General features: G+C 39.9%; 1 protein-coding gene across 1 annotated transcript in view; it reads left to right on the top strand.

Annotated features, from left to right (window-relative positions):
- PITPNM3 (PITPNM family member 3) overlaps nt 1-27,847 on the top strand; it is a 73,922-nt gene that overhangs the window by 12,210 nt on the left and 33,865 nt on the right. The window contains exons 4-6 of the mRNA XM_070931975.1: nt 6,118-6,165; nt 14,229-14,305; nt 15,778-16,013. Coding sequence (XP_070788076.1) covers nt 6,118-6,165; nt 14,229-14,305; nt 15,778-16,013 — 361 coding nt within the window. The remainder of the gene's footprint in view (nt 1-6,117; nt 6,166-14,228; nt 14,306-15,777; nt 16,014-27,847) is intronic.

Here is a 27,847-nt window from a genome sequence, read left to right as displayed (position 1 = left end):
GGAAAACCAATCTTTATTCAGGAATCTTGCCCTTTTTAATGTCCCATGAACGTACAGTTTTTCCTAAACCGAAGCAACATGACAAATTAAATCAGGTTTTGTAAACCGCTAAGTTCACTATTGCAAATCACTAGGAAACTAAACAGCTTCTGTGGTTCAGTGGTGCTTAAAAATTTGGGAAATTGCTTTGGTTAAAAAGTTCACACAAGCCCAAATTGCTATGAAAATACCCACAATTAGATTAATTCAAATACACTGTTTTCCAGCTAAATGAATCTTCATTCTACTAAGTTATCCTTGTCTGTGCAAAGGTTCTGTATTTTTTTCTGAGTCTGTATTTTTTTTACTTTTTTGTTTATTATCTGATTTCTAATTTGTTAGTTTTTGTCTTGGTGGTTCATTTAATTGGTTTTTTTTTAAAGTTGATATTCTGTGCACACATAGAATTTTTTTTTCTACACCACTGATAAGCTGAGTGATGCAGTGGCCACATACCCAAACAGTGTTTCAAAGACCGCAAAACAGATAATTAGTGGGTGGGCTTTGAAGGCCGGCAACATGTTTTACAGCTGCTCTTGACAGTGATATGAAGGACTGCCTTGTGCTCCCTGCTAATTTATGTCAGTCAACAGCCAATGATTCAGGGGGAGTTGAGAAAGATGCTGTCTGCATTCTGAGCATGTCTTCTCTTGACAATGAGTAGGAAAATGCATTTAATCTGACAGGGAGCTGAACTATTCTATGGGAAATGAATAGACAGTTCTGAAAAGAGATTTTACATCTGAGTTCTCTGAGGAATCATGTAATTTCAATGTACGTTCATGGGACATTAAAAAATATTTAAAATTGATTTTTAACATTGTGTCTCATAAATCTTGTGTTGTATTTGATTTATCAAAGTTCAAATGGAATTGACAGAACTGGTTCTTCCTTGCAGGGAATGGCAGTATGTTAAAATATAGTCAGCTGCAGTTTTATTGATCTGCTTGTGACACATAAATTTTCCTTTCCAGTTTTCTGTGTCCATAAGAGTTAGTTTGATGCAGTGTTAAGGCACCAGAGTAAAAATTAGGGGATGGCAAATTATAGTTCTGCCTTGGGCATAAAATCAACTGGGTGACCTTGAGCCAGTCACTTTCTCATCCATAGGAAGAAGGCAAGGGCAAACCACTTGTGAAAATCTTTTCCAGAAAACTGCAGAGAAATGAAGGCAATATTAAGGCTTAAAGTATTATTTGAAGATGGTGTTATTTTAGTAGAGAACTCTGCTTGCTAGCTACAAATTCTGGAAGGAAAGATAATAGGAAGAGCAGAAGGGTAAGATTAATAATAATAACTTTATTGTCATTGTACGCATATACACAGTATACCCATACAACAAAATTCATTTAACACCCAAAGACCAGATCTAACACACATAACAATCCCCAAACACACTCCCACCCACCACAAATTCCCCACTCCTAAACCACCCAAATATCCACACAACAGACCAAGTAATGCTGTCCAACAGCTCACTGATGGTGGCCCTTTAGTTCATTGTTGAGTGCAATTATAGCTCTGGGATAAAAACTATTCAGAATAAAGGTACTTAGAGCTTTAAAGATTGTAGCATATTTTAGGGGCAGAATACTTTGTTAAAAGTAATCAAGTATTTATGATTAGAGTAGTATCAGGATTATTGATTTGATGCTATCTGTATGCATAGTTAAGAACATATGCAGTGCCTTTGCCTGATCAGACTTCCAGCCCACCTAATCCACTAGTCTGTTTTCACAGTGACCAACCAATTGCAGAAGGAAATGGCTAGTTTCCCAGAAGATGGCATTCAGAGACTGTTACATTGCTATCAAGGCTAATAGCATAGAGTCAACATAGAGTGCAAGGATTATATTTATCCAGTTGCTCCTCACCAATAATCGAAAATGCAAAGTTCTTGCTTTTCTATATTCATTTCAGCAGTACAGTAATATTTTTGTTGCTTTATCAGGGGTGTCAAACTGGCGGCCTATGGGCCGGATGCATCACGCGCAGGCTACGCCCATCCCAGCTCCGCAAAGGCAAAAAACATTGTGATACGTCACGTGATGAGATCGAGTTTGACATTCGTGCTTTAGATAGATTCTTTGTTGGAGAAAGAGGGACCTTGGACAGCTCCCTTGCTTCTATCCCCACCTGAAGAATTGAAATTCTGTCATCTTCTGTTGGATAATTGATTGGTGTAATTTGTCCAATACTGTACTGTACAATACAGTACAATGCAGAGATCTGAATTTAATGGCAACATTTCTTTCAGAGTATATATAGGTACAGATGTAGCTCTTGTTGAGCATACCTTAAAACAATGATACTTTTTCCTGGTTATGTGATTCCTGCTGTAGAATCACGGGATTATTTTAGTTTCTCATGAGAGCCCAGGAAAAGATATTCTTGCCTTTCAAATCAAGATCTCTGCATAGTTATAGTATCTGTTCTGAGAACCAGATGTACAGTTTGATCTCCTGAAGGTGAGAAGGACCTTTGTGTACATTATAGATGAAAAGCAGCTAGAGAGGTCTACATATTTCATTGGGAAGTGGACAACATACCCTGTTTCCCCCAAAATAAGGCATCACCTGATAATAAGCCCAATCGGGCTTTTGAGCGCATGGCAATAAGGCCAAGCGCTTATTTCAGGGTTCAAAAAAATATAAAACAGGGTCTTATTTTTGGGAAAACACGGTAGAATAGAATAAAATAACAGAGTTGGAAGGGACCTTGGAAGTCTTCTAGTCCAACCCCCTGCTTAGGCAGGAAACCCTACACCACTTCAGACAAATGGTTATCCAACATCTTCTTAAAAATCTCCAGTGTTGGAGCATTCATAACTTCTGGATGCAAATTGTTCCACAACATACATATAATCCTTTCACATGAAGGCATTTTCAGAGCAATAAACCCAGTTGGCCATATGGATAAGATGAGTGACTATTGTGAATTGAAGAGGTACAAATAATATATATTAAAGTCCTAAATATGGAGCGACTATCTTGGCAGCCATACATGACAGCAGTATGTATAGAAGGACAGTGAGAAAACTAGTGTTAATAATGAGAGATCTTGAAACCAATCCACTAAAAAGTAGTTGTAGGATTTGTAGCCAATGAGACTGCAAGAAAGAATCTTTTTATGCAAAATATGGAGCATATTCATTTCCTGTTCCTGCATTTCCCATTCCTGCAGAAGCCAAGACTAAAACCAATGGATAAAAGCTGTAAACTTTTAGAAGTACTTGCTAACGGTATTTATTTAACAATGGATCAATTTAACAATTGGAAAAGACACTATTTTCTCAGTGGAGACTTTTAAGAAACTATTTGTCCAAAGTGGGCCCTATATCTTTTAATGCTATTCATCAACAGCTGGCTGAATTGCTGCTAGAGATTACTGCTTATTTCATAGGTTGTTCACCAATCAGTTGTTAGGAAGCAGGGTTTTTTAGTCAAATTAGTACATTTTTGACTGTATTAACATGATTAACTAGAAGTGGAACTTTCTTGATACAAATTTATATATTTTTTGTTCCCACATACTGGAAATAATGAAGGATATCTGGTCTCATAGTCTGTGAGCTTTATCTGAAAATCTGGTTGATCATTTTGATTAGTCTGAACTTGAAAGACCAATTAATGATGATCTTTGCATTTAGTAGTCTTTACATTTCCCCCCCAGCTTGCTGTAGTTGCCACAAATACTTACACTGAAAACCTTTTTAATCCCCTGAACAAAATTAATTTGCTTTAGTGTTCAATCTGCTTTTCAGTTTGAATGTTTGTGTTTTCGTGGAATCTTCTGTATTTACACTGCAGTTTTTAAATTGTCATTTGGAAAAAAAAGAGGAATCTTTTTAATATAATGGACCAAACTATTTCACCTGGCAATTCAATATTCTATATAAGTATAGAGTAGTGCACTCAACAATATGTGTATATTATGACAGAGCAGAGTATGGTAGCAATATTAATGCATGGTTAAGCTGGGGAGTTTGCTTCCAATATTTATTTTTTATTTATTTATTTTATTTGTCAAACATGTACAAGATAGCAGGTATGAATATGAATATGGACATGGACATGAATGAAGGAAATGAATACAAATAAATGGGGACAGTAGGAGAGGGACGGTAGGCACGCTGGTGCGCTTATGCACGCCTGCTTTATGGACCTCTTAGGAATGGGGTGAGGTCCACGATAGACAGTTTAAGGTTGAAGCTGTGGGGGTTTGAGGATGTAACAATGGAGTCGGGTAGACCATTCCAGGCGCTGACCACTCTGTTGCTGAAGTCATATTTTCTGCAATCGAGTTTGGAGTGGTTTACCTTTGGTTTGTATCGATTGTTTGCCTGTGTACTATTGAGGTTGAAGCTAAACAAGTCATTGACACGTAAGACATAGCAGACAATTTTACTATGCTTAGATCAGACCACAGGTGGCGCAGTTCCAGATTGTCCAAGCCCAAAATTTCAAGCCTGGTAGCATAAGGGATTCTATTGTAAGTAGAGAAGTGGAGTACTCTTCTCGTGAAATAGCTCTGGACCCGCTCAATCGTATTAATGTCTGATATACAGTGTGGATTCCAGGCAGACGAGCTGTATTCGAAATATATTAGAAATGTATTTGGAAGTTGGTACCAGTTCTGATTATTTTAAAGGGGGACTGGACAAAGACATGGAGGATTGTGCCATCAGTGCCCAGAAATCTTCATGATTAAATCCGAGGTAGCATATCTTAAGTAATAACTTCTGGAATGCAACAGTGAAAAGCACTAGAATTTTTCCCTCCTGTAAATATTTGGGAGCTTCTCTGAACACATTGGTCTAGCACTTGCAGGATACAGAAGGACTAGATGGGTTACTGGAGAAATTTGAATAGTGATATTATTCCAGATATTAATTACAGCTTTTGGAAATCTGGAAATTATGGAATTATGGAAATATGTTCTTCTGTGATTCACATTTTATATTTTACAACAATAGAGCGGGTAACTTTTATTCTTTCTATTTGATAGCAATATATTATTACAATGAGATGTTTGAATAAGCAATGATTTCTATATGCTTAATATACACAGGATATATATTAGATGTTTTATATTGGTACCTTTGGAATTCCCCCCCCCCCTTTTTTTCCCCTCAGGTTTGGTTTGGGGTTGTTTTGTAATTTATTGTCTTTGTTTATTTGTTTGTTTGTTTGTTTATTTTTAATTTGATTTATATGCCGCCCTTCTCTGGAGACTTCATACTTTTTGTATATTTATACAAAGTCAGCTTATTGCCCTCACAAACCTACCCTCATCATTGCCCTCATTTAACCTACCTTAGAAAGGATGGAAGGCTGAGTCAACCTTGAGCCTGGTGAGATTCGAACTTACACCAGACAGCTGGTGTTAATCACAATGCTTTTAGTCTGCTGAGCCACCAGGCCCTTTTTGTTTATTTCTGTATTTGTGCACTCTGTATTTTTGTAGTCTTGCTATAAAAACACCCAAGAAATTTGGGGAAATAACATGCTCTTAATCCACATCATTTATAAATTGATGTTCAGTGATATGCTGCTTCTGTACTGAGAGGTGCCATTGTGACTAATACCATTAATCATCCTATTTTCTGTGTATTTGTTTTTTAAAGATCTACTAGCCAAGGATTGGTGTTTTGTGTCTGAATTACATTTAATTAGACATGGTAGAAAGCTATTCTTCTTCTTGTTAGTTCAGATATCATAGCTGATTCCAACAAGCTCTATAATGCAACTTGAATTTTAACATCAGGAGAGAAGAAGCAGAAATGCTTTCCTGTGCTTGCCCTTGGTTCACTATAAAACTTATCGTAGTTATGCCAGCAAAGTAAACATAATTTTAAAGCCATTATCCATATATTGATGCTGCTGAAAGGAAGCAGAGATGGAGGACAGATGGATGAAATTAGAGGAAGCCACAATGGTCCATCTTTAATGTGAGCTGCATGGATGAATTTGAGTCTTGGGGTTGGGTACTGATTGTTGATGTAACAGTTGAATGAATCTATAGAAAACATAGGTATTTATGAATAAAATCTAACACCTTTATTCCTGTCTTTGACAGGTGAAGACCCCACTTTTTGCTCATCCGGTGTTCTACATGAAAAACAACGTGAGTCCTGGAGCTTTTAAAATGTATTTCCATATTTAAGGTTTATTGTACTGTCTAAAAGTGCAAATAATAGGTAAACTTAACTCTGCCCTAATACTCATTAAAATATATTGCCCTCTTGTATGGCATTTTCTTTTTTTACAAAACTTACTAGGATCTCAATCCTTTTCTAGTTTAAAATACTTTTGTGATCACTTGCTAATAGGAAGCATATGCCAGCAGCCATGCCTAAGTTTATTTCTCTGTAACAGATTTGTTATTATAAACAGCTAGCAACAGTGCAACAGATGGCATAAAAACTGACAACTTTTTATGGGAATGTGAAAATGGGAACTGTGTCTCTTTTCTTTCTCTCCTTTTACTGAGATGGCACTTCCTCAGATGCTGGCATTTAAAAAAACAAATCTGAAAGAGATTATTCAGGTGTTGAGGCCCAATTTTTCGTTCCCATGTGAGCCTGAATGTACTTAGTTGCTCTGATCAAATAAGGCATCTTGGCAAATTCTTCAGGGATGAAAGATAAGCACATCTGTCATTTTCCAGAACTACTTATGGACTCCGTCATTCTGTAGCCTTTTACAGTAGGCAGCATACGCTTTCTCAGCCATTATCTCTTGCTACTCCGTGCCAAATGTAAGCAAGGATAGAAAGCGATCTTTATCCTTCTCAGATGCAATGACTGGGCCTACATATTGCATTAAAGTATAACTTGTTTAATTGTGATTCATTAAATGAAGTACAATTGGTTGTCTTCATACAAAATAACCTACGCTATTATATCTTGCTTATTACAGTAGTGGCCAAAATTTTGGAAACCTTTTGGGAAAAGTGTATTTTTGAGGTTTGATGGCTAACTTTTTTGGGGGGTTTCAAGATAATCATATTCCACTGCTGGTATGGCCTGGGAATAGCCCAGACCTTAACCCAATTAAAAATCTATGGAGGCGACTAAAGAAACTTGCTAGTCAGAAGCAGGGGTGGTATTCACTTACTTTCCCTACTGGTTCGTAAATGTGAGTGCGCATGCGCTCGGGCTTCCGCTTCCACGCATGCGCCCAGCCTTCCGCGCATGCACCTAGCCTCAAAACCTGCCTAAATAGGATGGCATAGAGCCGGGGCGGGTGGGCAGGCCACTACCAGTTCGCCCGAACTGGTCTGAACCAGCTGAATACCACCTCTGGTCAGAAGCGACCCAGCAATAAAACCCAGTTAATAGAAGTAATCATTCAATCTTGGTTTCACATTATAACAGCTGTAGAACTAAAAGACTTGGTTCACTCCATGGGAAGACATTGTAAGGCCATAATTCATGCTTCATAATTCATGGTTACCCAACTAAGTATTAAACTGACGTGATAATTTCTGTATATCTCGTTTTTTCTATCTGTTTCACTTTTCTTCTTTATACTGTAACTGCTATTCTAATAGCAAATCCTTCATAAACATTATTGCATTACATACTTGAATTAAATTATCTTTCTATTGAAAGGGGTAGAGCCTTCTCGGTTGGGGCGCCCACCCTCTGGAATCAACTCCCCTTGGAGCTCCGACTAGCGCCTGACCTTCGCACCTTCTGCTGGGAATTAAAAACTTGGCTTTTCAAATCCCTTGACCTGGTCTGATGACGGGGTTTTAAGGGTTTTAATGGGTTAATTTTAATTTTTTTTTTTAGATTTTAGTCTTTATTTTTATTGCGGCTTGTGTTTTATTGTTGTGAGCCGCCCTGAGTCCATTGTGAGATAGGGCGGCATATAAGCCGAATAAAATAAATAAATAAATAAATATATAATTTTATGGTACTACTCCCAAAAAAAGTGGTGTTATTTGCTAGTTTTAGAAAATACACTTTTCCCAAAAGGTTTCCACAATTTTAGCCATGACTGTATATTGCATGAAACCAGGCCAGTAAATACTTGATAGGTTTCTGAAACGACCCATATCCTTCTCTAAAGAAGAACCCACCTTATTTTTGCCTTTTGCCTAAACTATCTAAAAATGTTAGTTTTTGTTGCACAATCTTATTTATATAATCCACTATTTTCTCCCAAAATTTGGTAAGTATAGGACATTGTAGAAACATATATGTCAAAGAAGCATTAAAATGTTCTCCATCTCATGGCTGATAATGGACGCTGTCCTGGAAAATCCTTTTTGTATTAGTAACTGCGATGCCAAGGGCTATCTGAGTTATTTTGTTTATTTATTAAACTTGTATTATGCTAACCCATCTCACCAGAGGTGATACTAGGTGGCTTACAGACATTTAGGCTTTAAGGAGAATCTGTTGAAAACACAATCTAAACATGTGCCTATCTCAAGGAAAACAGGCTATTTTTTGTTCACACTGCCTCCTGTATTGAAAAAAACAATTTCTTCTGATCTCCAGCAATTGTATTCAAATGCCTTTAAAAGCTCTTCTTGTTGAATGTTTGATTGGCATAAGCAAAACGGAGAGGATTCTCCTGAGCATTCTCCAGAAAACATTCCACTCTGTAGTTGGGATATGATATAATCTGGAATGAAATCAGTTCAAATTTCTTAAACAGAAACCCTATCACTCCAGCATTCTCTAATAACTGATTTTCAAACAGGAGGGACAGCTCTCAAAATGTAATTTGTGCTTCAAAGCAGACAGAGAAAAATGTCTCAGCCTCAATCTCTTGGGCCTACTAAAACTAGCTTTTCAAATATGTATCTTCAGATTGCAAGTTATTTTTGCTATGAAACATAGCAAGTTGAGAGTTCCTTTAATTAGAGAGTTCTGAACCAGAATAATGAAAATACCTCTTAGGGTACAGTATTTCCATCAAGTCCTACAATGCCAGGTTTCTCTTATTCCCCAGTGGCTGTTGTCTTGCATACAGAATGAGAGAACTAGGAAATAACAAGGGAGTAGAGTAAGTACATGCATGGCTCCAGACCACTTCTTTCTTTAAGGACTGCAGAGCTGAACTACATAACATGAATTTTTATGGAGCGCACATTGCCCCATCGCCTCTGCATATAATAGTCTCAATTGGGATTGAGCTACCATCCACTTACTGGAAAAAAAAAATCTGAACAGATGCATACTGTATTTTTTTAAAATATTCATTTAAAAAATGAATATAGGAAGGAATATGCATCTTTTATGCACTCCTATAATAAATCTTATATTTGTATCATACAGTTCTTATATAATTGTTAAAATTTGTCTGTTTATTTAATAATAGGAAAAAATTGGAAATTAAGTATATAATCTAATATATACAGTCTTGTTTTCTAAAAGTTCCAAACAAGATTTCCCATAGTGATCAAAACATACAACCAATTAAGAATAACTTCTATGGGGTTTTATGGCATTCATAGTAGGTAGAAGCTTTCCAGTTTGAATCTTCTTTTTCAGTAAATAATCATAGCCAGTGCTAAATTGTTCCTTCCAGATAATGTAAAATAGGGAAATGCATCAGAGTCTGAACAGTTTTTCATGTTGGGCATTGGTTCAGTCATTTGTTCCTTTGTAGCACAGATTAGTCTCGTTTAATCAGAGAGTGAATGGCTGTTTACCTTTTCTTCCATGGATCCCCTTGCTTTTACTCAATTAAAATTCATCCAAATAACTGGAGGATTTTATTGAGGCAGAAACCCATAGGACAATTTTGTTGCCTGTGGCTTTGTCAGTCCTAAAAAGCCTTTTCAATAATGGAAGTATGCTACCTTTCAGCAGCTTAGATCTTTCATTCATTCGTTCATTCATTAATTCATTCATTCATCTTTTATAGCCAAGTGACTCTGGGCATCTTACACTTCTTCTCCATATCAGAGATCTTTTCTGGTAATGTTAGTAATGGAATGCTTGGTCATCTATAGTTGCATTAGAAGTTGGAGTATCTAATTTCACCCTGTAATATTAATTTGGATCTCCACTTTCTGATTCAGGATATCTAATCCCTCTTTTTTTAATGCCCCTGCAATTTAATCATCTGGTCTTTTGGACAGGCTAAGGACAAGTGAACACATTCGATCCAGAAGTAATCACATTGGTTTCATATTGTAGTATGCATGCTAGTGCTCATCTGATTGTTTAGATTCTTTCTTTTTTGACAGAAATGAGATAAGGAGCTGACGCTTGAGCCAAAAACGGTTGCGATTGGACCTTAGGACAAACTTAACTCTCTGATAGAGTAGTTGTACCTTGGACTAAGTGTTCCACCTTGATTGGCCAGAACACTGTAAGTATTAATAAAAGAATTTATGTAGTGAACCTGAATGAAAGGTATAAGAAAAAAGGAACTTTTTCATACAGTGTGCAATCTATGTAATTCACTGCACAATATGTGGTAATAGCCACCTACTCTATAGTCATTTGTATTCATAGCAGAAAGAGCTGTCAGTAGCTGCCAGTCATCATATAGTATCAGAGACATATTTTAGTAAAGAACACTGGAAGAAGTTATTGCTCTCATATCCTGCTTGGGGGTTTCTCTGAGGGTTGTTAGCTAGCTACTTGGACAAAAGAGGATGTAGGGCTCTTTGGGATGTAGGGATGTAGGGATGTTTTGTTTTTTTAAATGATATTCATGAAGGTTAGATTAACCAAGCAGATTCTTCTAATTTGCAAAAACGAATGAGATTTTTCCCCTACTTGATGAAGAACCGGGCAGTGTTAGTATTAATATGTACTTTCCAAACAAGGCAATTTTAAGGGATTTCTACAGCTCAATCTTCATTTGGAGTTCATAACATTAGTCCTTATTTAAAAAAAGAAAACCCTAACCCTACCCCATACCCCTTCAAGAGTCCCTACCCCTACCCTACGCTTTGCTTTTCAAAACCTTTGGTGCTTTTTTTCCCCTTCAAATTTTCATATTGTAGAACCCATTTGGAAAGTGTTGTGGCCTGCCAACGGCCTGTGCGGATCGTGGCTGATCCCGACGAGGAAGCTGGTGTAGTGTTGCGCCAGCAGCCAGCACAGCCGGCGCTCGCGTCGGACAGTGAGGAGGCCAAAGAGGATGTGATGCCAGAGGCAGAGACTCAGCCAGGGCCTTCAGAACCTCCAGAGGCTCCTTCCAGTGGAGAGAGCGAAGTTGAGGAGCCTCTCCTCAATGCTTGGGCACGCAGGGCTGCCAAAAGGCAGGAGTGGCTACTCAGGAGGAGGCTAGGGCTCGAGATTAGGGCTTGAGGATAATTGGCCACTCCCTTAGCCTATTTAAGTTGCACGCAGCTAGTGCTTTCTTGCTAGAAACAACGTCTCATTACTACAGAGCATCTTGGAGAGCGAGTGACTTCTCATATCTGGTTTTCTGGGCTGGTTGCCAACCTTTGTTGGACTTTGTTCTTAATAACTTTGATAAGGACCCTTTGCACGGGAAGCCTGCATTCTTGAAAGGAGTTTGTTTGGAATTAAACAGTGTTTGCGAAGCTTGGTGTGTGTCACAGTCTCTGGGAATCCGAAGCTGGGGCAGAGCAGAAAGTCAAAGAATTGCAAAGAAATTTTAGGAGAGGTAGGAGTAAAACAGGAGTTTTATGCCATTTTAAAGAGTAACAGATTTGATACGTCATAAGTTTTTCTAGATCCATGAACGTTGTGATCCTAGTATGTGGCTTAGATTTCAAAATATCACAAGATTCTTGGTGGTAAATATAGATAGGAGAATTCTTGGTGGATAGGATTTTCTGTCATCTTGCCATTTCTAACTTGTTTCAAAATATGTCCAATTTTCATGCAGATTTTTCTCAAATCTATATTGTTAAATTATACAACCAATCAACACCCACCCACCCCTTGCTGTTTGAATAGTAAGCCATTATGTATGCTGAATGTCACCTTCTGTGCAAGATTTGATTTTTACCTCCTTTGTTCCCATAGTTTGCTTAATGATGTAATTAGCATGAATTGCAGTAATAGCAGTATAAATAAGATTGCCATGGAAAACTGGTAAAAATCTGAAACCTCACCTGAGAAGTTCTTTTGAATCCCGCTAAGCCTCGGTTATAATTTTTCCTCATTAAAGCTTTTCTTGCAAATAGAAAAACATAATTTGCCATATAATCAGCTACATTTCAGCAGGTAATGAAATTTTCCTATTTTCTTTACACTCCTGCTCTTCCCCCACCCCGCCACCCCCCATGTACTAGCCCTTTCAATGGCTTTCTTTGATTACACTGCCATCTGTGTCTGGGACAATTTGAGTTTATCTCTCACTTTTGTCACATTTGTAGACTGATTCTAAAAAAAGGACATCATCTGCTTTCTTTTTTTAAAAAAAAAATCTAATCTTTTAGTACAGTAATCTTTATTACTGTCATCGACCAGCAATAGACATACAATAAATTAAAAATAATACTGACATTAATCATGAATAATAACATCCCTGTTATGAAAATACATAATCTCAAACCATTAGGGTCACTCCCTAATTTACATGAGTGGAGAGCTGATAAGTATGTGAGTAAATGTATTTTTCCAATAATTGTTATAGATATCTCCAAAAAATTGGCACCAGTTGGCATCGAATCATCAAGAGCCGCCCTGAGTCTTTGGAGAGGGGCGGCATACAAATTGAATTAATAAATTGAATTAATAAATAAATAAGAAAGACCTAGGGGATCAGACTGAAAGCCCTATTCAGAGTGACCCAGTCTCTTCTGGGTAGGGAGGGATAGAAGTGGCAGAAATATATCTTCAGAACTGTTCTGGCTACTTGGTGAATAAAGAGATCAACTCCAACGGGCAGATCTGGCCATGGAAGCTAAAGCCCAGTCTTGTGATGTGATTTTGGATGCGTTTGAACCAGTGACTCCTGAGAAAATGTACAGGGTTCTCTGTGCTGTCAGTTTAGCCACCTAGTTATTGAACCGAGGATCCTCCTAGGTTTGAAAGCAGCCAAGGAGGGGATCTATCAATGCTTTCTATCGTGTCAGCGTTTCTGAGGAAGGGGTAGTATCCCCTCCTTGAAGAAAGCAATAGTGCATCCCCTTCTCAAGAGGCCATATTTTAACCCAATGATTTTAAATAACGTCTCTCTTTTAAAGGAAGATTGTTGAAAACTGCACTTGATATGCAGTTGATGGAAACTCTGGAGGAAGCAGATTATCTGTACTGAGTTGAGTTTCAGGATGGAATTTAGTATGGAGACAGACTTGGTTAAGCTTGTAGATTACCTGTGGTAGAATCAGGATGGAGATGGTGCATCCATCCTTGTGCTCCTTGATTTCTCAGCAGCTTTAGATACTGTTAACTATAATATCCTTTGGGACTAGTTCTAGACGTTGGGGTATCATTTTATGGTAGGGGTACTATTTTATGATAGTTCTATTATTTCCTTGGGACTCAACCAGTGTTGGTTGAGGAGAGGTTGCTTCTTAGATCCTTCTTTTGTGGGATGCCACAGATCACAACTCTCTATCCTATGTTATTCAACATCTACATGAACTAAGTAAGGTCATTTGTTGGTTTGAAACAATAAAGCAAACAATGCTATGTTGTTTTGGTCATAAATTGAACTGGTGACAACTGATGCTTTCAGATGATTGTGAAGAAAGGTAGTTAACAACAATACTATCAAAGCAAGGGAAGTCCAATTCAGACTGCATTTAGCTAAGTTCATTGCTTGACTTTTGGTGGTCATTCTTTCTAACCTACTTTGTAGCTAGTGAGGATAAAATTAAGTGAGAAAATGCTATACATACTACCTTGATCTCCTGGAGAAAAGACAGGATATACAGGTATATTTAACGGATAAATAAAACACTGTTCCATAATGTAGGCACTCATGAATAGCCAAAGAAAATCTTCCCCTCGATAACCAGTAGCATTTTCCAGTTGTTGTTGGGGTTGTTGTTGTTTTTGTTTTTTTTACAAGAACTCAGTTGAGGACAAGACAAAATAATTACTGTTGACTGGAAATGGGTGCCTTTGAAGTACAGTCAATTCACTGGCTGAGGTGTCAGAATTACAAAACCATGGCTGTTTAGATCTTGGCTGAAGATTCATATCAATAACACAGCAATCCGTTTCACAGCTTTTGGTAATTGGAATATTGAAAGCAAAAAGATAATATTCCTCTTCTTTTGTCTTTCAGGGGAGTTGTACAGAGCCTCTCTGAGGAAACATCGCTATCCTGCACAGGGCAGCATTGAAATCCATGAGGACACTGAGGTGAATTACTACCTGAATCATGCTTCAGGCAGCTTCAGCTATCCAACTTTAGCAACTTTAAGACCTGTGGACTTCAACTCCCAGAATATTGGCTGGGGGTTTCTGGTAATTGAAATCCACAGGTCCTAAAGTTGCTAAAGTTGGACACCACTGATTTATAGCAATACATTACTCAGATTTTTAGAATGTTTATTTTAATCATCATATTTTTATACCTCCCATCTCACTTAAGTGACTCTTAGGATTTTGCTACAAACATGCTCCAAAATCTCAGATGTTACAATGCATCAGGGGGAAAGTCTTTTGATTCTCAGCAGTCAAAACTGTCTTTGACTCCAAAATTACATTTGCTGGGCTGTTATTTAGCTAACTACTGTAAATCACAATCTTCATCCATGTATTGGGATTTGATTCTGTTACTGAGGAAGCAAGATAGAGAGACATCCCTGGCTCTGTTATTTTTAATTTTAAACATTTTATTTATTTATCAATCAATCAGTCATATAACCATCCATCTCATAAAAAAGCGATTCTAAGAAGCACACAATAAAGATGTTAATGATGGTTTCAAGTTATATTTTACTCTGCAGACTTGAGCTTTTTCTAATATGGCAAAATGCACTAGAAAATAATAAATTACTCTCTGCAGTGATCATATTTTCCACCCTCTACTTTCTCTTGAGTGAGAGCCTGTGAATAATTTAGGACAGGGGCCACCAACCCCCAGTGCGTGGACCAGGAACAGGCTGCACAAAGAAGCAAAGCCCCATCTGCAGGATGCAAGCAGCACTCAAAACCAATGTCACCTCTGGTCTGCGGAAAATCTTTCTCCATGATACTGGTCTCTGGTGCCCAAAAGGTTGAGGGCCACTGATCTAGGACTACTGATTCCTGATATATGATGATCTTCACCACTGCACCATAGAGAGTATTTTAACTTACTGCACCTGTGTATGGTTTGCCAATTGCACAGTGGCAGATAGGACAGCAGTCCAGAGGGTTAACGTCATTGCCCAAAGGATCATTGATTGCCCTCTCCCCTCTTTGGAATAGCTTTGTAGCTCCTGCTGCCTTAAGAAAGTTCAAAACATTATTAAAGATCCAACTCATCCTGGGCACCCTTTTTTTGAACTATTACCATCTGGCAGATGGTACAGGACAATAAAAACAAGGGCAAATAGTCTAAAAAACAGCTTCTATCCCAGGGCAGTAGCTATATTGAATTCTACTGTATAGTGCAATATTAATGCAATATCAGGGGTTTTCAATTCATGTGAAGGATGTGTGTTTTGGTTTTATTTTTTATGTATAATGTACACTGAGGGTGACATTTAATTTTGCTGTACGAGGTTCAATGACAAAGTATAATAATAATATCTGAGCTTTGCTGTTTTTCTCATACAGTAAATGTAGCATAAAACAAGGCTGCTTTCTCCACAAATCATTTGGTTTCTTTTTCTTTCCCTCTCCAGGAAGGAAGTCAGTTGCGCAACTGCAGAACACGTGTCCTGATTCTCGTCCTTCATGGGGGCAACATCCTAGATACAGGAGCAGGGGAGCCCAGCAGCAAGATGGCTGACGTCAACACCTTCACCTCTGTATTTGAGAAAGTGACCCAGGCCCATTTCCCTTCCTCACTCGGCCATATTGTAATCAGACTTGTTCCCTGTCCAGCCGTCTGCTCTGAAGCCTTCTCCCTCATGGCAAAGTGAGTTCTATTCTTTCCAGGGGTGAAATTCAAAATTTTTCTCTACCAGTTCTGTGGGCATGGCTTGTTGGGTGTGGCAGGGGAAGGATACTGCAAAATCCCCATTCCCTCCCCACTGGGACCAGCCAGAGGGTGGTATTTGCCGGTTCTCCGAACTACTCAAAATTTCCGCTATCGGTTCTGCAGAACCTGTCAGAATCTGCTGAATTTCACCCCTGCTCTTAACTATCATATTACATATTTCAGTGAACTAGGAAATAGAATAGAGTAGAGTAGAGTAGAGTAGAGTAGAGTAGAGTAGAGTAGAGTAGAGTAGAATAGAATAGAATAGAATAGAATAGAATAGAATAGAATAGAATAGAATAGAATAGAATAGAATAGAATAGAATAGAATAGAATTGAATTCTTTATTGGCCAAGTGTGATTGGACACACAAGGAATTTGTCTTTGGTGCATACGCTCTCAGAAAAGATACATTCGTCAAGAATCATAAGGTACAACACTTAATGGTAGTCATAGGGAACAAATAAGCAATCAAATCATATTAGGAAACAGTCAATATAAATTGTAAGGATACCAGCAATAAGGTTACAGTCATACAGTCATAAGTGATAGGAGATTGGTGATAGGAACGATGAGAAGATTAATAGTAATGCAGACTTAATAACTAGTTTGACAGTGTTGAGGGAATTATTTTTTTTTAATTTTAAAAACAAACTTTATTCAATATAAAAAGATAAAAATTGTACAAAACGTTCTTAACTCTAAAAAATACAATTCTAAAATACATACATACTAAAACTAATAAACAGGATTATCTATCTATAATATTTAAACATGTGAATATATATATACATTAACTTTAATTTCTTAATGATGGTGTATATTTGTTACCTTTAATTTCTTACTATATTTGACTTTACTTTTTTTCCATCGATTAATCCATTCATACCATCTGTCCCATATTTGGAAATACTGTGAGTCTTCCTTATCGTTTAATTTTAAAGTTAATCTATCCATTTCTGCACATATAAATATTTTTTGGATTATTTGTTGTTCTGTTGGCAACTGTTCTAATTTCCAGGATTGGGCTAGGGTTACTCTAGCCGCCGTGATTATGTGTAACGTGATGTATTTTATTTCTTTTCTACTGCTTTTTTTAAGTATACCTAATAAGAAAATTTCAGGTTTTAGGTCAATCTCTTCTTCTGTTATTTCTATTACCCAGGTTCTAATTTTCATCCAAAATTTTTTAATTTTTGGGCAGAGCCACCAAAGATGATAAAAGGTTCCCAGTGTTTGCATTTCCAACATATTGGGTTAAAATTTGCGTACATTTTTGCCAATCTAGCAGGGGCTAGGTACCACCTATACCACATCTTGTAATGGTTCTCTTTATATGTTGTTGCCTTTGTTATTCTGCAATTATTTTCCCATATCATTTCCCACTCTTCCAATTGTATATTTCTTCCAATGTTCCTAGCCCAAGCTATCATTTGACCTTTAACTATATTTTCTGCCAAATCGAACTCTAGTAAGTATTTGTAAATCTTTGAGATTAATTTTCCCTCTTTGGTTTCTAATAATTTATCTAATTGGTTAGATTTTATTTCAACTCCTCCTTCTTCACTGTCTTTTTTTGTATCTGGTTTGTATTAATAAGTACGGCCACCAGTCCATTTCCATACCCTGGTCCCTGAGCTCTTGCCGTGATTTTAGTCTTCCATTTATGTCCAGAACTTCTTTGTATCATATAATTTTTTGAGTAGCTGATGTGTTGGGGTGCATTGTTGCCTCTAATGTAGATATCCAGCCTGGGACTTTCATATAGTGCTTACGTTTAATTTCCAACCAGGTGCCAATTAGTGAGTTTCTTATTATATGGTTTTTGAAATGTTTGTATGTTTTGTTTCCAATATTCCACAAATAAGCATGCCAGCCTTGAGGGAATTATTTGTTTAGCGATGTAATTGTGTTTGGGAAAAATCTGTTCTGGTGTGCAGTGCTCTATAGCGTCGTTTTGAGGGTAGGAGTTGAAACCATTTATGTCCAGGATGCGAGGGGTCTGTAAATAGGCTTTCTATGGCAATTTTGTGGGAAAGGAAATGAGATACACCTTTTGATAAACTCTTCTTCCTCCATGTGCATTTCCATCTGAGAAGTGGGGAATAATAGTAGCTTGCCTTGTAAACTGTTATTGTGGAAGAAGTACGAATTGTGAAGTATTGCTGGATTAGAAATGACAGGTTAATAAACAGAAGAAATAGCAATAATACTAAATAGTGACATTGTACACAAATGGGAATGTAAGAAAAGTTCTGTTTTCAGCTGTGGCCACAGGTGGCTCAGGCTGTATTGGTTGATTCTTTTTTTAGTGCCTCTAGCTTTTTGAGATTCCTACAGGGAATTTTCTCAGTACAGTTACATGTACCTCAAGCTATGAGCTGAGCGCTTGAAATAAAACATAAACCTCCAATTCCACTGCTGAGAATAAAATTCCTGAATGGTGCACTTTTGAGATTGGTTTAGGCAATATTTATTTTGTTCTGCGGGAAACTAGGAAAAAACCCACCTTCTTAACATGAAGCCACCAGGTGAGAGTGGTGGGGTCAGTCCAGGGGATTGATATACACTGATAAATCCTTTTTGGAGAAAAGAAGGAACTTAGCAAAGGATTCGGTTCCGTTTCATCTGGAGTGTCAGATCATTTGGAAGAGAAGCACTGAGCTTTTAAGCCTCTTGTTCTTGAGTGTTCTTTGTGCTCCCTCCCTCTCTTTAAAAACTCCGTTTGTGTGCTTTCAACAAACAGCATGAACATGGGAGAAACTTAAGGTACTGGAATAATTCTTGCAACTATACATTAATTGTATCTGATCATTTTATATACCAACCCATATTTTAGATGGGATCCCTTTTCTTGTGGGGTCCCGTCTCTTCCCGTAAAAGACTCAGTTTCAATCAGGATTTTCACTTCCCCTCCAAAGGGAAAATATGGTAGTGAAGTTCTTCACTCTTTGGAACAGGGAGAGCCAAATGCCTCTTTCTAATTGCAAAAGAATCCCTTCCATTGTCTTCTCTCGTGGTAAGAGTATTCTAACTTCAGCTCAGCAAAGGGGGGCCAAAGACCCTCGGCTAATTGGTAGTTTAGATTCTTCCCTCTCCCTCTTTTTCAGAGACAGAATGAGGAGCATATATCATGGAGATGGACAACAATTGGAATTGGTACCCAGTTCTCAGAATGCCTCTCCAACTCTGCAAATCTAAACATTAAGAATATTTTTTTTTCTTCCTACTCTCGCCATGGCAAACAAAACTGTTCTGGGGATAAACATAGCGGAGATCTCCACATACGTTGACTTGTGCCTTCAAAGAAAAGGTGGATAAGTAGTATGCACTAACTAATCAGCTGCCAAAGGCTGCACATAGACAATAAGCTCCCAGAAATTAGCCATATGTAATAAAACCCTATAGCCATAGAAATAAAATTTATGGCCATCTTTCAGTATCCTGGATAATTGTAGACAATCTGTTTTTGTCATGCAGATTATTAAAGTTACTTTACATTCTGTAGCAAGGGCTGACCGTGTTTCCACCAAGATATTTGCTTATGTACCTATTGCCAACTTACCAATTGAACTCTATGACATCTGAACAATGAACTCATGAGAGAAGCATGGAAATGTGTTAATTGCTCAGGGGAGAAAAAAGCTAGAGGAGAGAGACTGATGGCCCCATGAATGCAAGGGGCTAAGAAATAAGTCAAGTGCCCTCTCCCTATTCCTCAAAAATGAAAAAGGTCTTCTGCAGTCACGACATAAGCCTAAGATTGAAAATCAGGCTTGTCAGATGCTACGTCTTTTCTATCCTGCTCTACGGAGTAGAGAGTTGGTCTCTGACAGAAAGCCACTTGAAGAGGCTAGAAGCATTTGAAATATGGATTTACAGGCAGTCGTTACGTATAGGTTGGGTTGACAAAATCAGAAATGAGGAGGTGATAAGCTGCCTGGGGAAAACCAAGGGAAATAATCAAAATCATAAAAAAGCGAATGTTAGAATATTTTGGACATGTGATGCGTCACTCAGAAAAATACGTCATACTTCACTTAATCCTCCAAGGAAAGATTGAAGGCAAACGATGTCCAGGCAGAAGAATAACATCATGGCTTCAAAATCTAAGGGACTGGTTTGGACAAAACTCAACAGCACTTTTTCATGCAGCTGTTGATAAAAATAGGATCGCCAACATGATCGCCAACGTCTGATGACTGATATGGCACAAGAAGAAGAAGAAGCCTTCTCCCTGCTGATTTTCCGGAAAGCTGACAACATAAGTGATTCTCAGCAGATGGTAGAAAATCTCTTGTTCATTAATTCCTTGCATGCTGAATGGCCTACTTGAAAATTGAAAGCTTGGTGGTTGCACATTGCGTTTCTTTGCTGGGCGATAAATATTTCCTCCTACTTTGGTTCATATGAAAGTTCTGCTGATTAAATATATAAAATATCAGATATAATTAGAATCTTCAAAACGATCAGTGTGTTGGTTTTTGCATCAACTATGAAATGAATTCAGAAGCAGAATGAAAACTTTCTATTCTCCTACCTTCATTTCATTAGTTACAACAATATAATTGGCACTAAGTGAGCTGGTTCCTCTGTCAAAATATTGCTCCTGCCCTAATTGCTGTTTTCTTCTGTGCCTTTAGAGACATTAATTTAGTTAAATAGCATTGTAAATAATTAGATTTCAACATGTCATTCTGGAGTTCCTCTGTGTTCAGAGATTGTAAAGCGGTCAGTATTATATTCCAAGTCAGTTTGACCAGAGGCCTAGAGAAAATGATGCTCTGCTATCTTCAGAGGTGAGAGGCAGCATTTATGTTCTAAAAATTATAAGGCTGAGGTCAAGGAAGGCTGACATTTAACTGGAACTGAACCAAAACTGCTCTTTCTGTTTTTGCCTGTTTCATTGGCACTGTCTTTCGCTTGCATTTGTCTTTCAATCTGGCTTTGTTTGCAGTCGACTATCAGCCTCATGTAGTCAAATTCATTTTGTTGTTTGTCTCTGTGACATCACCTGGTGATTATTCCAGGAATGGGGGGGGGGGGCAGAGAATAGAAGGAAGAATTGATCCTGCACCAGCTAATACAGAAAAATACAGAAATAATTAACAGGATGTTGAACAAAACAAAACAACCTTTCCTCTCCTTTGAAAAATTAATGTTCATCCTTCAGTTTAAATGAGACAATCTTCAGCATAGCTATACTGTACATATGATTAAAATGAGCAGGTTGCCTTGAATGGGGAGTATCATCAGAGGAAAGTTCTTGGATAAGGAGGCTCATACGCTAGCAGTCACAGAGCATATAAATTTAATAAATTATTATTGATGTTGTTATATTCCCCTACATCTGGAAATACTGTCCAGGTTAAATGGAAACTTCAGTCCAACTTTCCTGGAGTATGTCAGATTGAAAAGAGCTATTAGGCTTTAAATTTCTTTGAATCTTTCTGTCTTTAAGCCTCTGTCATTTACATACAGGATATTCAGGAAAGGAAAGCAATCTGTGTAGTTTTTACTTTGCTAGTTGTTGTCAACTCTACGGGGCGGTGCTCCTCTCCATTTTGAGACCATCAGCCAGTGCTTTCTGAAGATGTTTTCGCAGTCATTTGGCCAGCATGACATTGCAGAACACTGTTTCAGTAACAGTAACAGAGTTGGAAGGGACCTTGGAGATCATCTAGTCCAAACCCCTGCTCACGCAGGAGACCTATACTAGGGATTCGAACCGCCGAACTGCCGACCTTTCTGATCGACAAGTTCAGCGTCTTAGCCACTGAGCCACCTAGGTATCTATTGATCTACTTATATTTGCATGCTTTCTAATTACTGGGTGGTCATGAACGAGACTAACTCATTACGCAACACTCAGGTCTCAAACCCAGGCTATCAGTTTGCTAGCTGACAAGCCCAGTGTCTTAACTGCTGAATCATCACACTGCCCCATGAGATATTTAGAGTCAAAATAATTTCCAGACTATCCCAGAGTTCCTTTTTGTTGTTTTCCATAGAAAAAATGTGCTACCTAGAGGAGATAGCATAGGCTGTGCTCCAACAAAATCCAAGGACTCTCTTTCTAACATTAGTCAATTCAGTGTCTTTGCCCATCTTTTCTTACTTATTAATGTAAGCATTCAGATTTTCTGAAGATTGCTTCTGAATCTTCTAACTTAGCTTTTGTGGATAGATGTTCATAGCTCAGACTCTTCTCTGTGTGAGTTTTTGGAAGCCCCTTTTCAAAGCTCCCTACATTAGTGTTTCTCACCACATCTTAAGCAGTAGATGTGTGTATTCATTTAACCCTGTAGAATTAAATTTGGGAACTTCTGCTCCAGCCCTCACATCAGTGGTGGGTTTCAAAATTTTTTTACTACCGTTTCTGTGGGTGTGGCATGGCAGGGGAAGGATACTGTAAAATCTCCATTCCGTCCAGGGGTGAAATCTAAATTTTTTCCCTACCGGTTCTGTGGGCGTGGCTTGGTGGGGGGGGTGTCCTGTGACTGAGTGGGCATGGCCAACTCAGTCACTCACAGCCACGCCCACTCAGTCACAAGACCCACTCCCACCAAGCCACGCCCACAGAACCCAGTAGGAAGTTTTAAAATTTCTATTCTGCCGGCGTGTCGTTACCTTTCTTCTGCGGCTCTGCCCACCCGCCCCACTCTGGTATCTTTCAGGCACTTGCCTTCCCTGACAGCCAGCCACAGGAGAAAGGTGAGCAGTAAGAGTCGGGGAATGCACCATTCCCTGACGCCGGCCTTGCCGCAGAGCCGCTGCCACTCGCCCTTTGCCACGCAGCTCCGCCCACCCGCCCCATTCCCTGGAGTCAGGGAATGCACCATTCCCCGACTCCTACTGCCCACCTTTCTCCCGCGGCTGGCTGTCAGGGAAGGCAAGCACCCGAAAGGTACCGGAGTTGCTCACTCTCCTTCTTGAATGAGCCGCTCTGGTCCATGCGCCAGCTGCGCAAGCGCACATCCAACCTGCCGCTGAATTAGATAAACAGTGTGTGCTTGCGCAGCCAGCGCGTGGACCAGAGCAGCTCATTCAAGAAGGAGAGTGAGCGACTCCGGTACCTTTCAGGCGCTTGCCTTCCCTGACAGCCAGACGCGGGAGAAAGATGGGCAGTAGAATGGTGCATTCCCCGACTCCGGGGAATGGGGCGGGTGGGCGGGTGGGCGGAGCCTCCAGCTTCCATTGCTACAGGTTCTCTGAACCACCAGCCATCATCGCTACCTACTCGCCCGATCCGGTCCGAACCGGGAGCATTTCACCCCTGATTCCATCCCCAATCCAGGGGACGGTTACTGCAAAATCCCCACTTCCTTCCGATCAGCTGGGACTTGGGAGGCAGAGAATAGATGGGAGCAGGGCCAGTCAAAATTTTTACTACTGGTTCTCCGAATTACTCAAAATTTCCACTACTGGTTCTCTAGAACTGGTCAGAACCTGCTGAAACCCACCTCTGCCTCACATGACTTCCTGGAAAGCCTGGCTGATGTCTTGAAGAGTTTTTCTGATGAAGCGAAACAGTGGATTTGCATGTGCTCCTAACTGAGCCATTTCCCTTGTGAGTTGGCATAATACTGTATAACCAGGTGGAAAACGACTTAGCAATTTTTGCCATTCTTTTGCAGCATGGAAGAAGGAAGTCTGGGCCTGATACTACAGGTCTCATCAACAGAGCTCTTCTTTCCCTTTTCTTCCTACCTGTAATCATAAGGCATTCAGAGAGCCTGTATCCTCTTGAACCTATCATATCCTTGGATGCTCGCTCTAGTTTTCACTTCCTTTCCTCCCTGCTGGGCACATCTTTCCCTCTGCCCCCTACCAGGCCTTCACACTTCAAGGCAGCCCTTGGTTATTTCAAAATAAGGATGGAAATGCTACTTTTGACCCTAGAATAGCAGAGGACAAATTGAGGCTCTCGCTCATAGACTGGGGACAAAATGAAGACAACATTGTGGGGGCACAAAAACAATAGTCAGGTAATGATTGTGCTGTGGCTCAGTGCAAGTGAGAAGGTCTTAGTTGAATTGGAATAGCTTTCCTAGAATGGCAGTTTTTGATGCTCTTGTGTGGCTGCAACTCTCACATTTCCAGCCCATTTCTGATTAAGAGGAGTTAGGTTAGAACCTGTATTTGGGAAGGAGTGTTATTGCCAGGAAGGACTGCATTTTTCCCACCCCGCAATGTCTAACTGGAAGTTTAATTGCTAACTATTAACCTGACTCATTTCTAGAATAAATATGTTTTAAATAATGCAGTTATCCCATCAAATCTTTGCAGGGTCTTGAGCTATTGCCTAGTCAACGTTACTGTAGGGATATTTTGCTTCTTGAAAAAGATCTCAGTGAGTTAGATTTCAGCTGGTACATGCCTTGAACAACAGATGATATCTCACAGTCCACTAATCATTGAGAGATAATCAGAATTACAACACAGGCTATCAATTTATTGATAGAAAGCAGCAAAGAGATGTTGTAGCAGTAATTAAGCTTTTAATGGAACAATGTCCTGCTGACATCGGTTAAGCCCCTTGATTATAGGGCGGAGGAAAGTCAAAGACAGGAAGGACAGAAGACTAAAAGAAGTGGGAGGGAAGGGAAATAAAATGGAGAAGACAGGAACAGTAAAGCAGCAGGCTTGAAAGGGTTGGAATGGAGCAAAACAGGGGAAAGCACTAAGAGCTGCAGAGTTGAAGAAGGCTGAAATTCACATTGTTTCCTGAAATAAGCAAGTCAATCTGGCACACTACAATTATAATGGCTCTTGTTTAACCTTTAAGATAGTGCTGTAAGAAACAGTGCCCAGTGTTTATGAGCAGGATGGAGTTTGCTTGCAGTCTACATTGGACAGAGGTTAATTTCCCCTATAAAAAGCTTGATATAGTTTTTTATAGGTCTCCTTGCTTCAGTCACTTGGAGCTCATTTTCTCAATTTGTAGCTGTTTCTGCGAACCTGTGGCAGCAGCATGGAAGACAGAGAGTTCCTGACAAGGTGCCTGACCAACTTTTCCCAATCTTGCTGCTCTACATTTTTGCTTTAGAGCAGGTGTGTCAAACTTGATTTCATTGAGGGACGCATCAGGATTGTGTTTGACTTCAGAGGGCCGGGGGAGGGGGGTGGTAGGCATGGCCATGGTGGGGGTGGCTCAACATCACTCGTGTCGGCGGGCACTTGTGGTGGTCAAGTGCTAAGGCAGGGCTTCCCTGAGACCCTCCCTCACTCTCATAATCCCCTCCCTCCCTCCCTTTTCTTCTTTTTCCTTCCCTCTTCATTCTCCTTTCTTCTTCCTTCCCCACTTTCCTTATTTTTCCTTCCTTGCTCTCTTCCCATCTTCCCTTCTTTTTCTTTGTCTTTCCTCTTTCCCTTTCCTATTTCCTGTCCGTTCTTGCATGCTCAAATGCAAAAGGGGAATCATTTCTCCTTTTGTTTTGTTTTTAGTTCGTTTTGCTAGCCCTCTGCCAGCGAAAACAGAGCCCAAGGGAGCCAGCGCGTGTGCCCTCATGACCCATTTTCAGCAGCGACGGCCTTCTGCAGCCCATGGCCAGCGAAAATGGATCCCCGGGGCCGCACATGGCCCCCTGAGCTCCATTTTCACTGGCAGAGGGCTGCAGGAGGCTGTTGCAGCCAAAAATGGGGTATGGAGAGGCCACACGCACACACACACCCAAGCTCTATTTTTGCTAGCAGAGGCACCGCGGGCCGATCCTTTGCTGTTTCCAGGCCAGACCCACAGGCCAGATCTAAGCACCCTGTGGGCCACCGCTGCTTTAGAGGATCCTGATCTGAAAGCTGGAGTTGATGGCTATTTTTCTGAGCTGTCCTATCTTGATCTACATCCTTCTTTGAACCGTAATTTAAAGTTCTTCTTTCAGGCTCTGTAAAACTTTTCCCAAGTTCCAAGCCCTGCAGCTGTTTGGCTATTTTAGATGGAGAGGAGTAATTTGAGTGGCTGAGCTCAAAAGAGCATTTTTCTGGAACCTTCGGTATCCTTTCCAGCTGAAGGCAGATGATTGTGTACTCTCCAGAGCTTCAATTTGGAATGGGAAGGGATGCAGCTCAGAATCCAGCATCTGTGTTGTATTCAGAAGCTCCCAATTAAAACATAGAACATAGAATAACAGAGTCAGAAGGGACCTTGGAAGTGTTCTAGTCCAACCAGCTGTTCAGGCAGGAGACCCTATAGCATTTCAGACAGATGGCTGTCCAGTCTCTTCTTAAAAGCCTCCAGTGATGGAGCATCTACAACTTTTGAAGGCAAGCTGTTCCACTGGTTTATTGTTCTCACCAGTAGGAAATTTCTCCTTAGTTCTAGGCTGCTTCTCTCTTTGATCAGTTTTCATCCATTGTTTCTTGTCTTGCCTTCTGTGCTTTGGAAAATAGGTTGACCCCCTCATTTTGTGGCAACCCCTCAAATATTGGAACACTGCTATCATGTCTCCCCTCACCCTTCTTTTCACTAGACTAGACATACCCGATTCCTGCAACCTTTCTTCATGTTTTAGCCTCCAGCCCCCTAATCATCTTTGTTGCTCTTCTCTTCACTCTTTCCAGAATCTGAACATCTTTTTTATAGTGACCAAAACTGGATGCAGTATTACACTAAGGCTCTGTAAGGTAAAGGTAAAGGTTCCCCTTGCACATATGTGCTAGTTATTCCTGACTCTAGGAGGCGGTGCTCATCTCCGTTTCAAAGCCAAAGAACCAGCGCAGTCCAAAGACATCTCCATGGTCATGTGGCCGGCATGACTAAACGCCAAAGCCACACAGAACGCTGTTACCTTCCCACCAAAGGTGGTCCCTATTTTTCTACTTGCATTTTTTATGTGCTTTCGAACTGCTAGGTTGGCAGAAGCTGGGACAAGTAACGGGAGCTCACCCCGTTATGCAGCACTAGGGATTCGAACCACTGACCTTTCTGTTCCACAAACTCAGCGTCTTAGCCACTGGGCCACCACGTCCCTAGGCTCTGTAGAGTGGTACTAATACTTCACATGAATTCAATTCAATCCCACTGTCCAAGATAGAGCTTGGAAATCTTGCAGTCTTGTATAGCAGCAGCCAGCCAGTGTAGCTAGTGCTAAGCTAAGATAAATTGTCTGGATTAGTATTAGGCAGCTTTCTCTATTGCTGTAGGCTCTGTTTGGACACCCAGAAGCCAAAATTATCCTCCAGCCTATACAAGTGCTGGTCCATACTGCCTCCTTGTGGCATCTAATTGGTCATTCACAGAATAGTAGAAGAGAAATGGAAATGCTTTTCCAGGGAATAACGGTGAAGCCAAAGCTGTAAATTGAACCAAAGAAAAACCTTTAATACTTGCAAAGCTGAGCAGCCTGTAAAATGCTTCTCTTCCTCATTGATTTTTGCGGGGGGGGGGGGGGAGTAGGGGGGGTATTCCAGGACCTCTTTCACAGAGACCCCTGTCTTATCATGATTGCTGAGAACTGATGGCTCAGTATCTCCATGATGTTGATGTGGTGCTTCTTAGATCAGGGGTCACCAACCTTTTGGACCTCAGGGACCACTAAATTCATAATTTTAAATCCCACCGACTACTAATATGATCAGCATAATGACCGGCTGAGTTGGCGTGGCTAGGTGGTCATGTGACTGGGTGGGCATGGCCAACTCGATGTCACTCACATCAAGGGGCGCCTTGCCAGCCTCTACTCGCCCCTCCCCTCTCAGCCACCCCTCCCTTTCCCGCCTGGGCTCCTTAGGGCCCCAACAGGAAGCAATTGTTGGAGCTAAGCAGTCACCAT

This window comes from Pituophis catenifer, unplaced genomic scaffold (genome assembly GCF_029215685.1).
Source record: "Pituophis catenifer annectens isolate HBS135680 unplaced genomic scaffold, rPitCat1.0.hap2 SCAF_1, whole genome shotgun sequence".
Classification (NCBI taxonomy): Eukaryota; Metazoa; Chordata; class Lepidosauria; order Squamata; family Colubridae; genus Pituophis; species Pituophis catenifer.
This window is presented reverse-complemented; position numbering and strand designations above follow the sequence as displayed.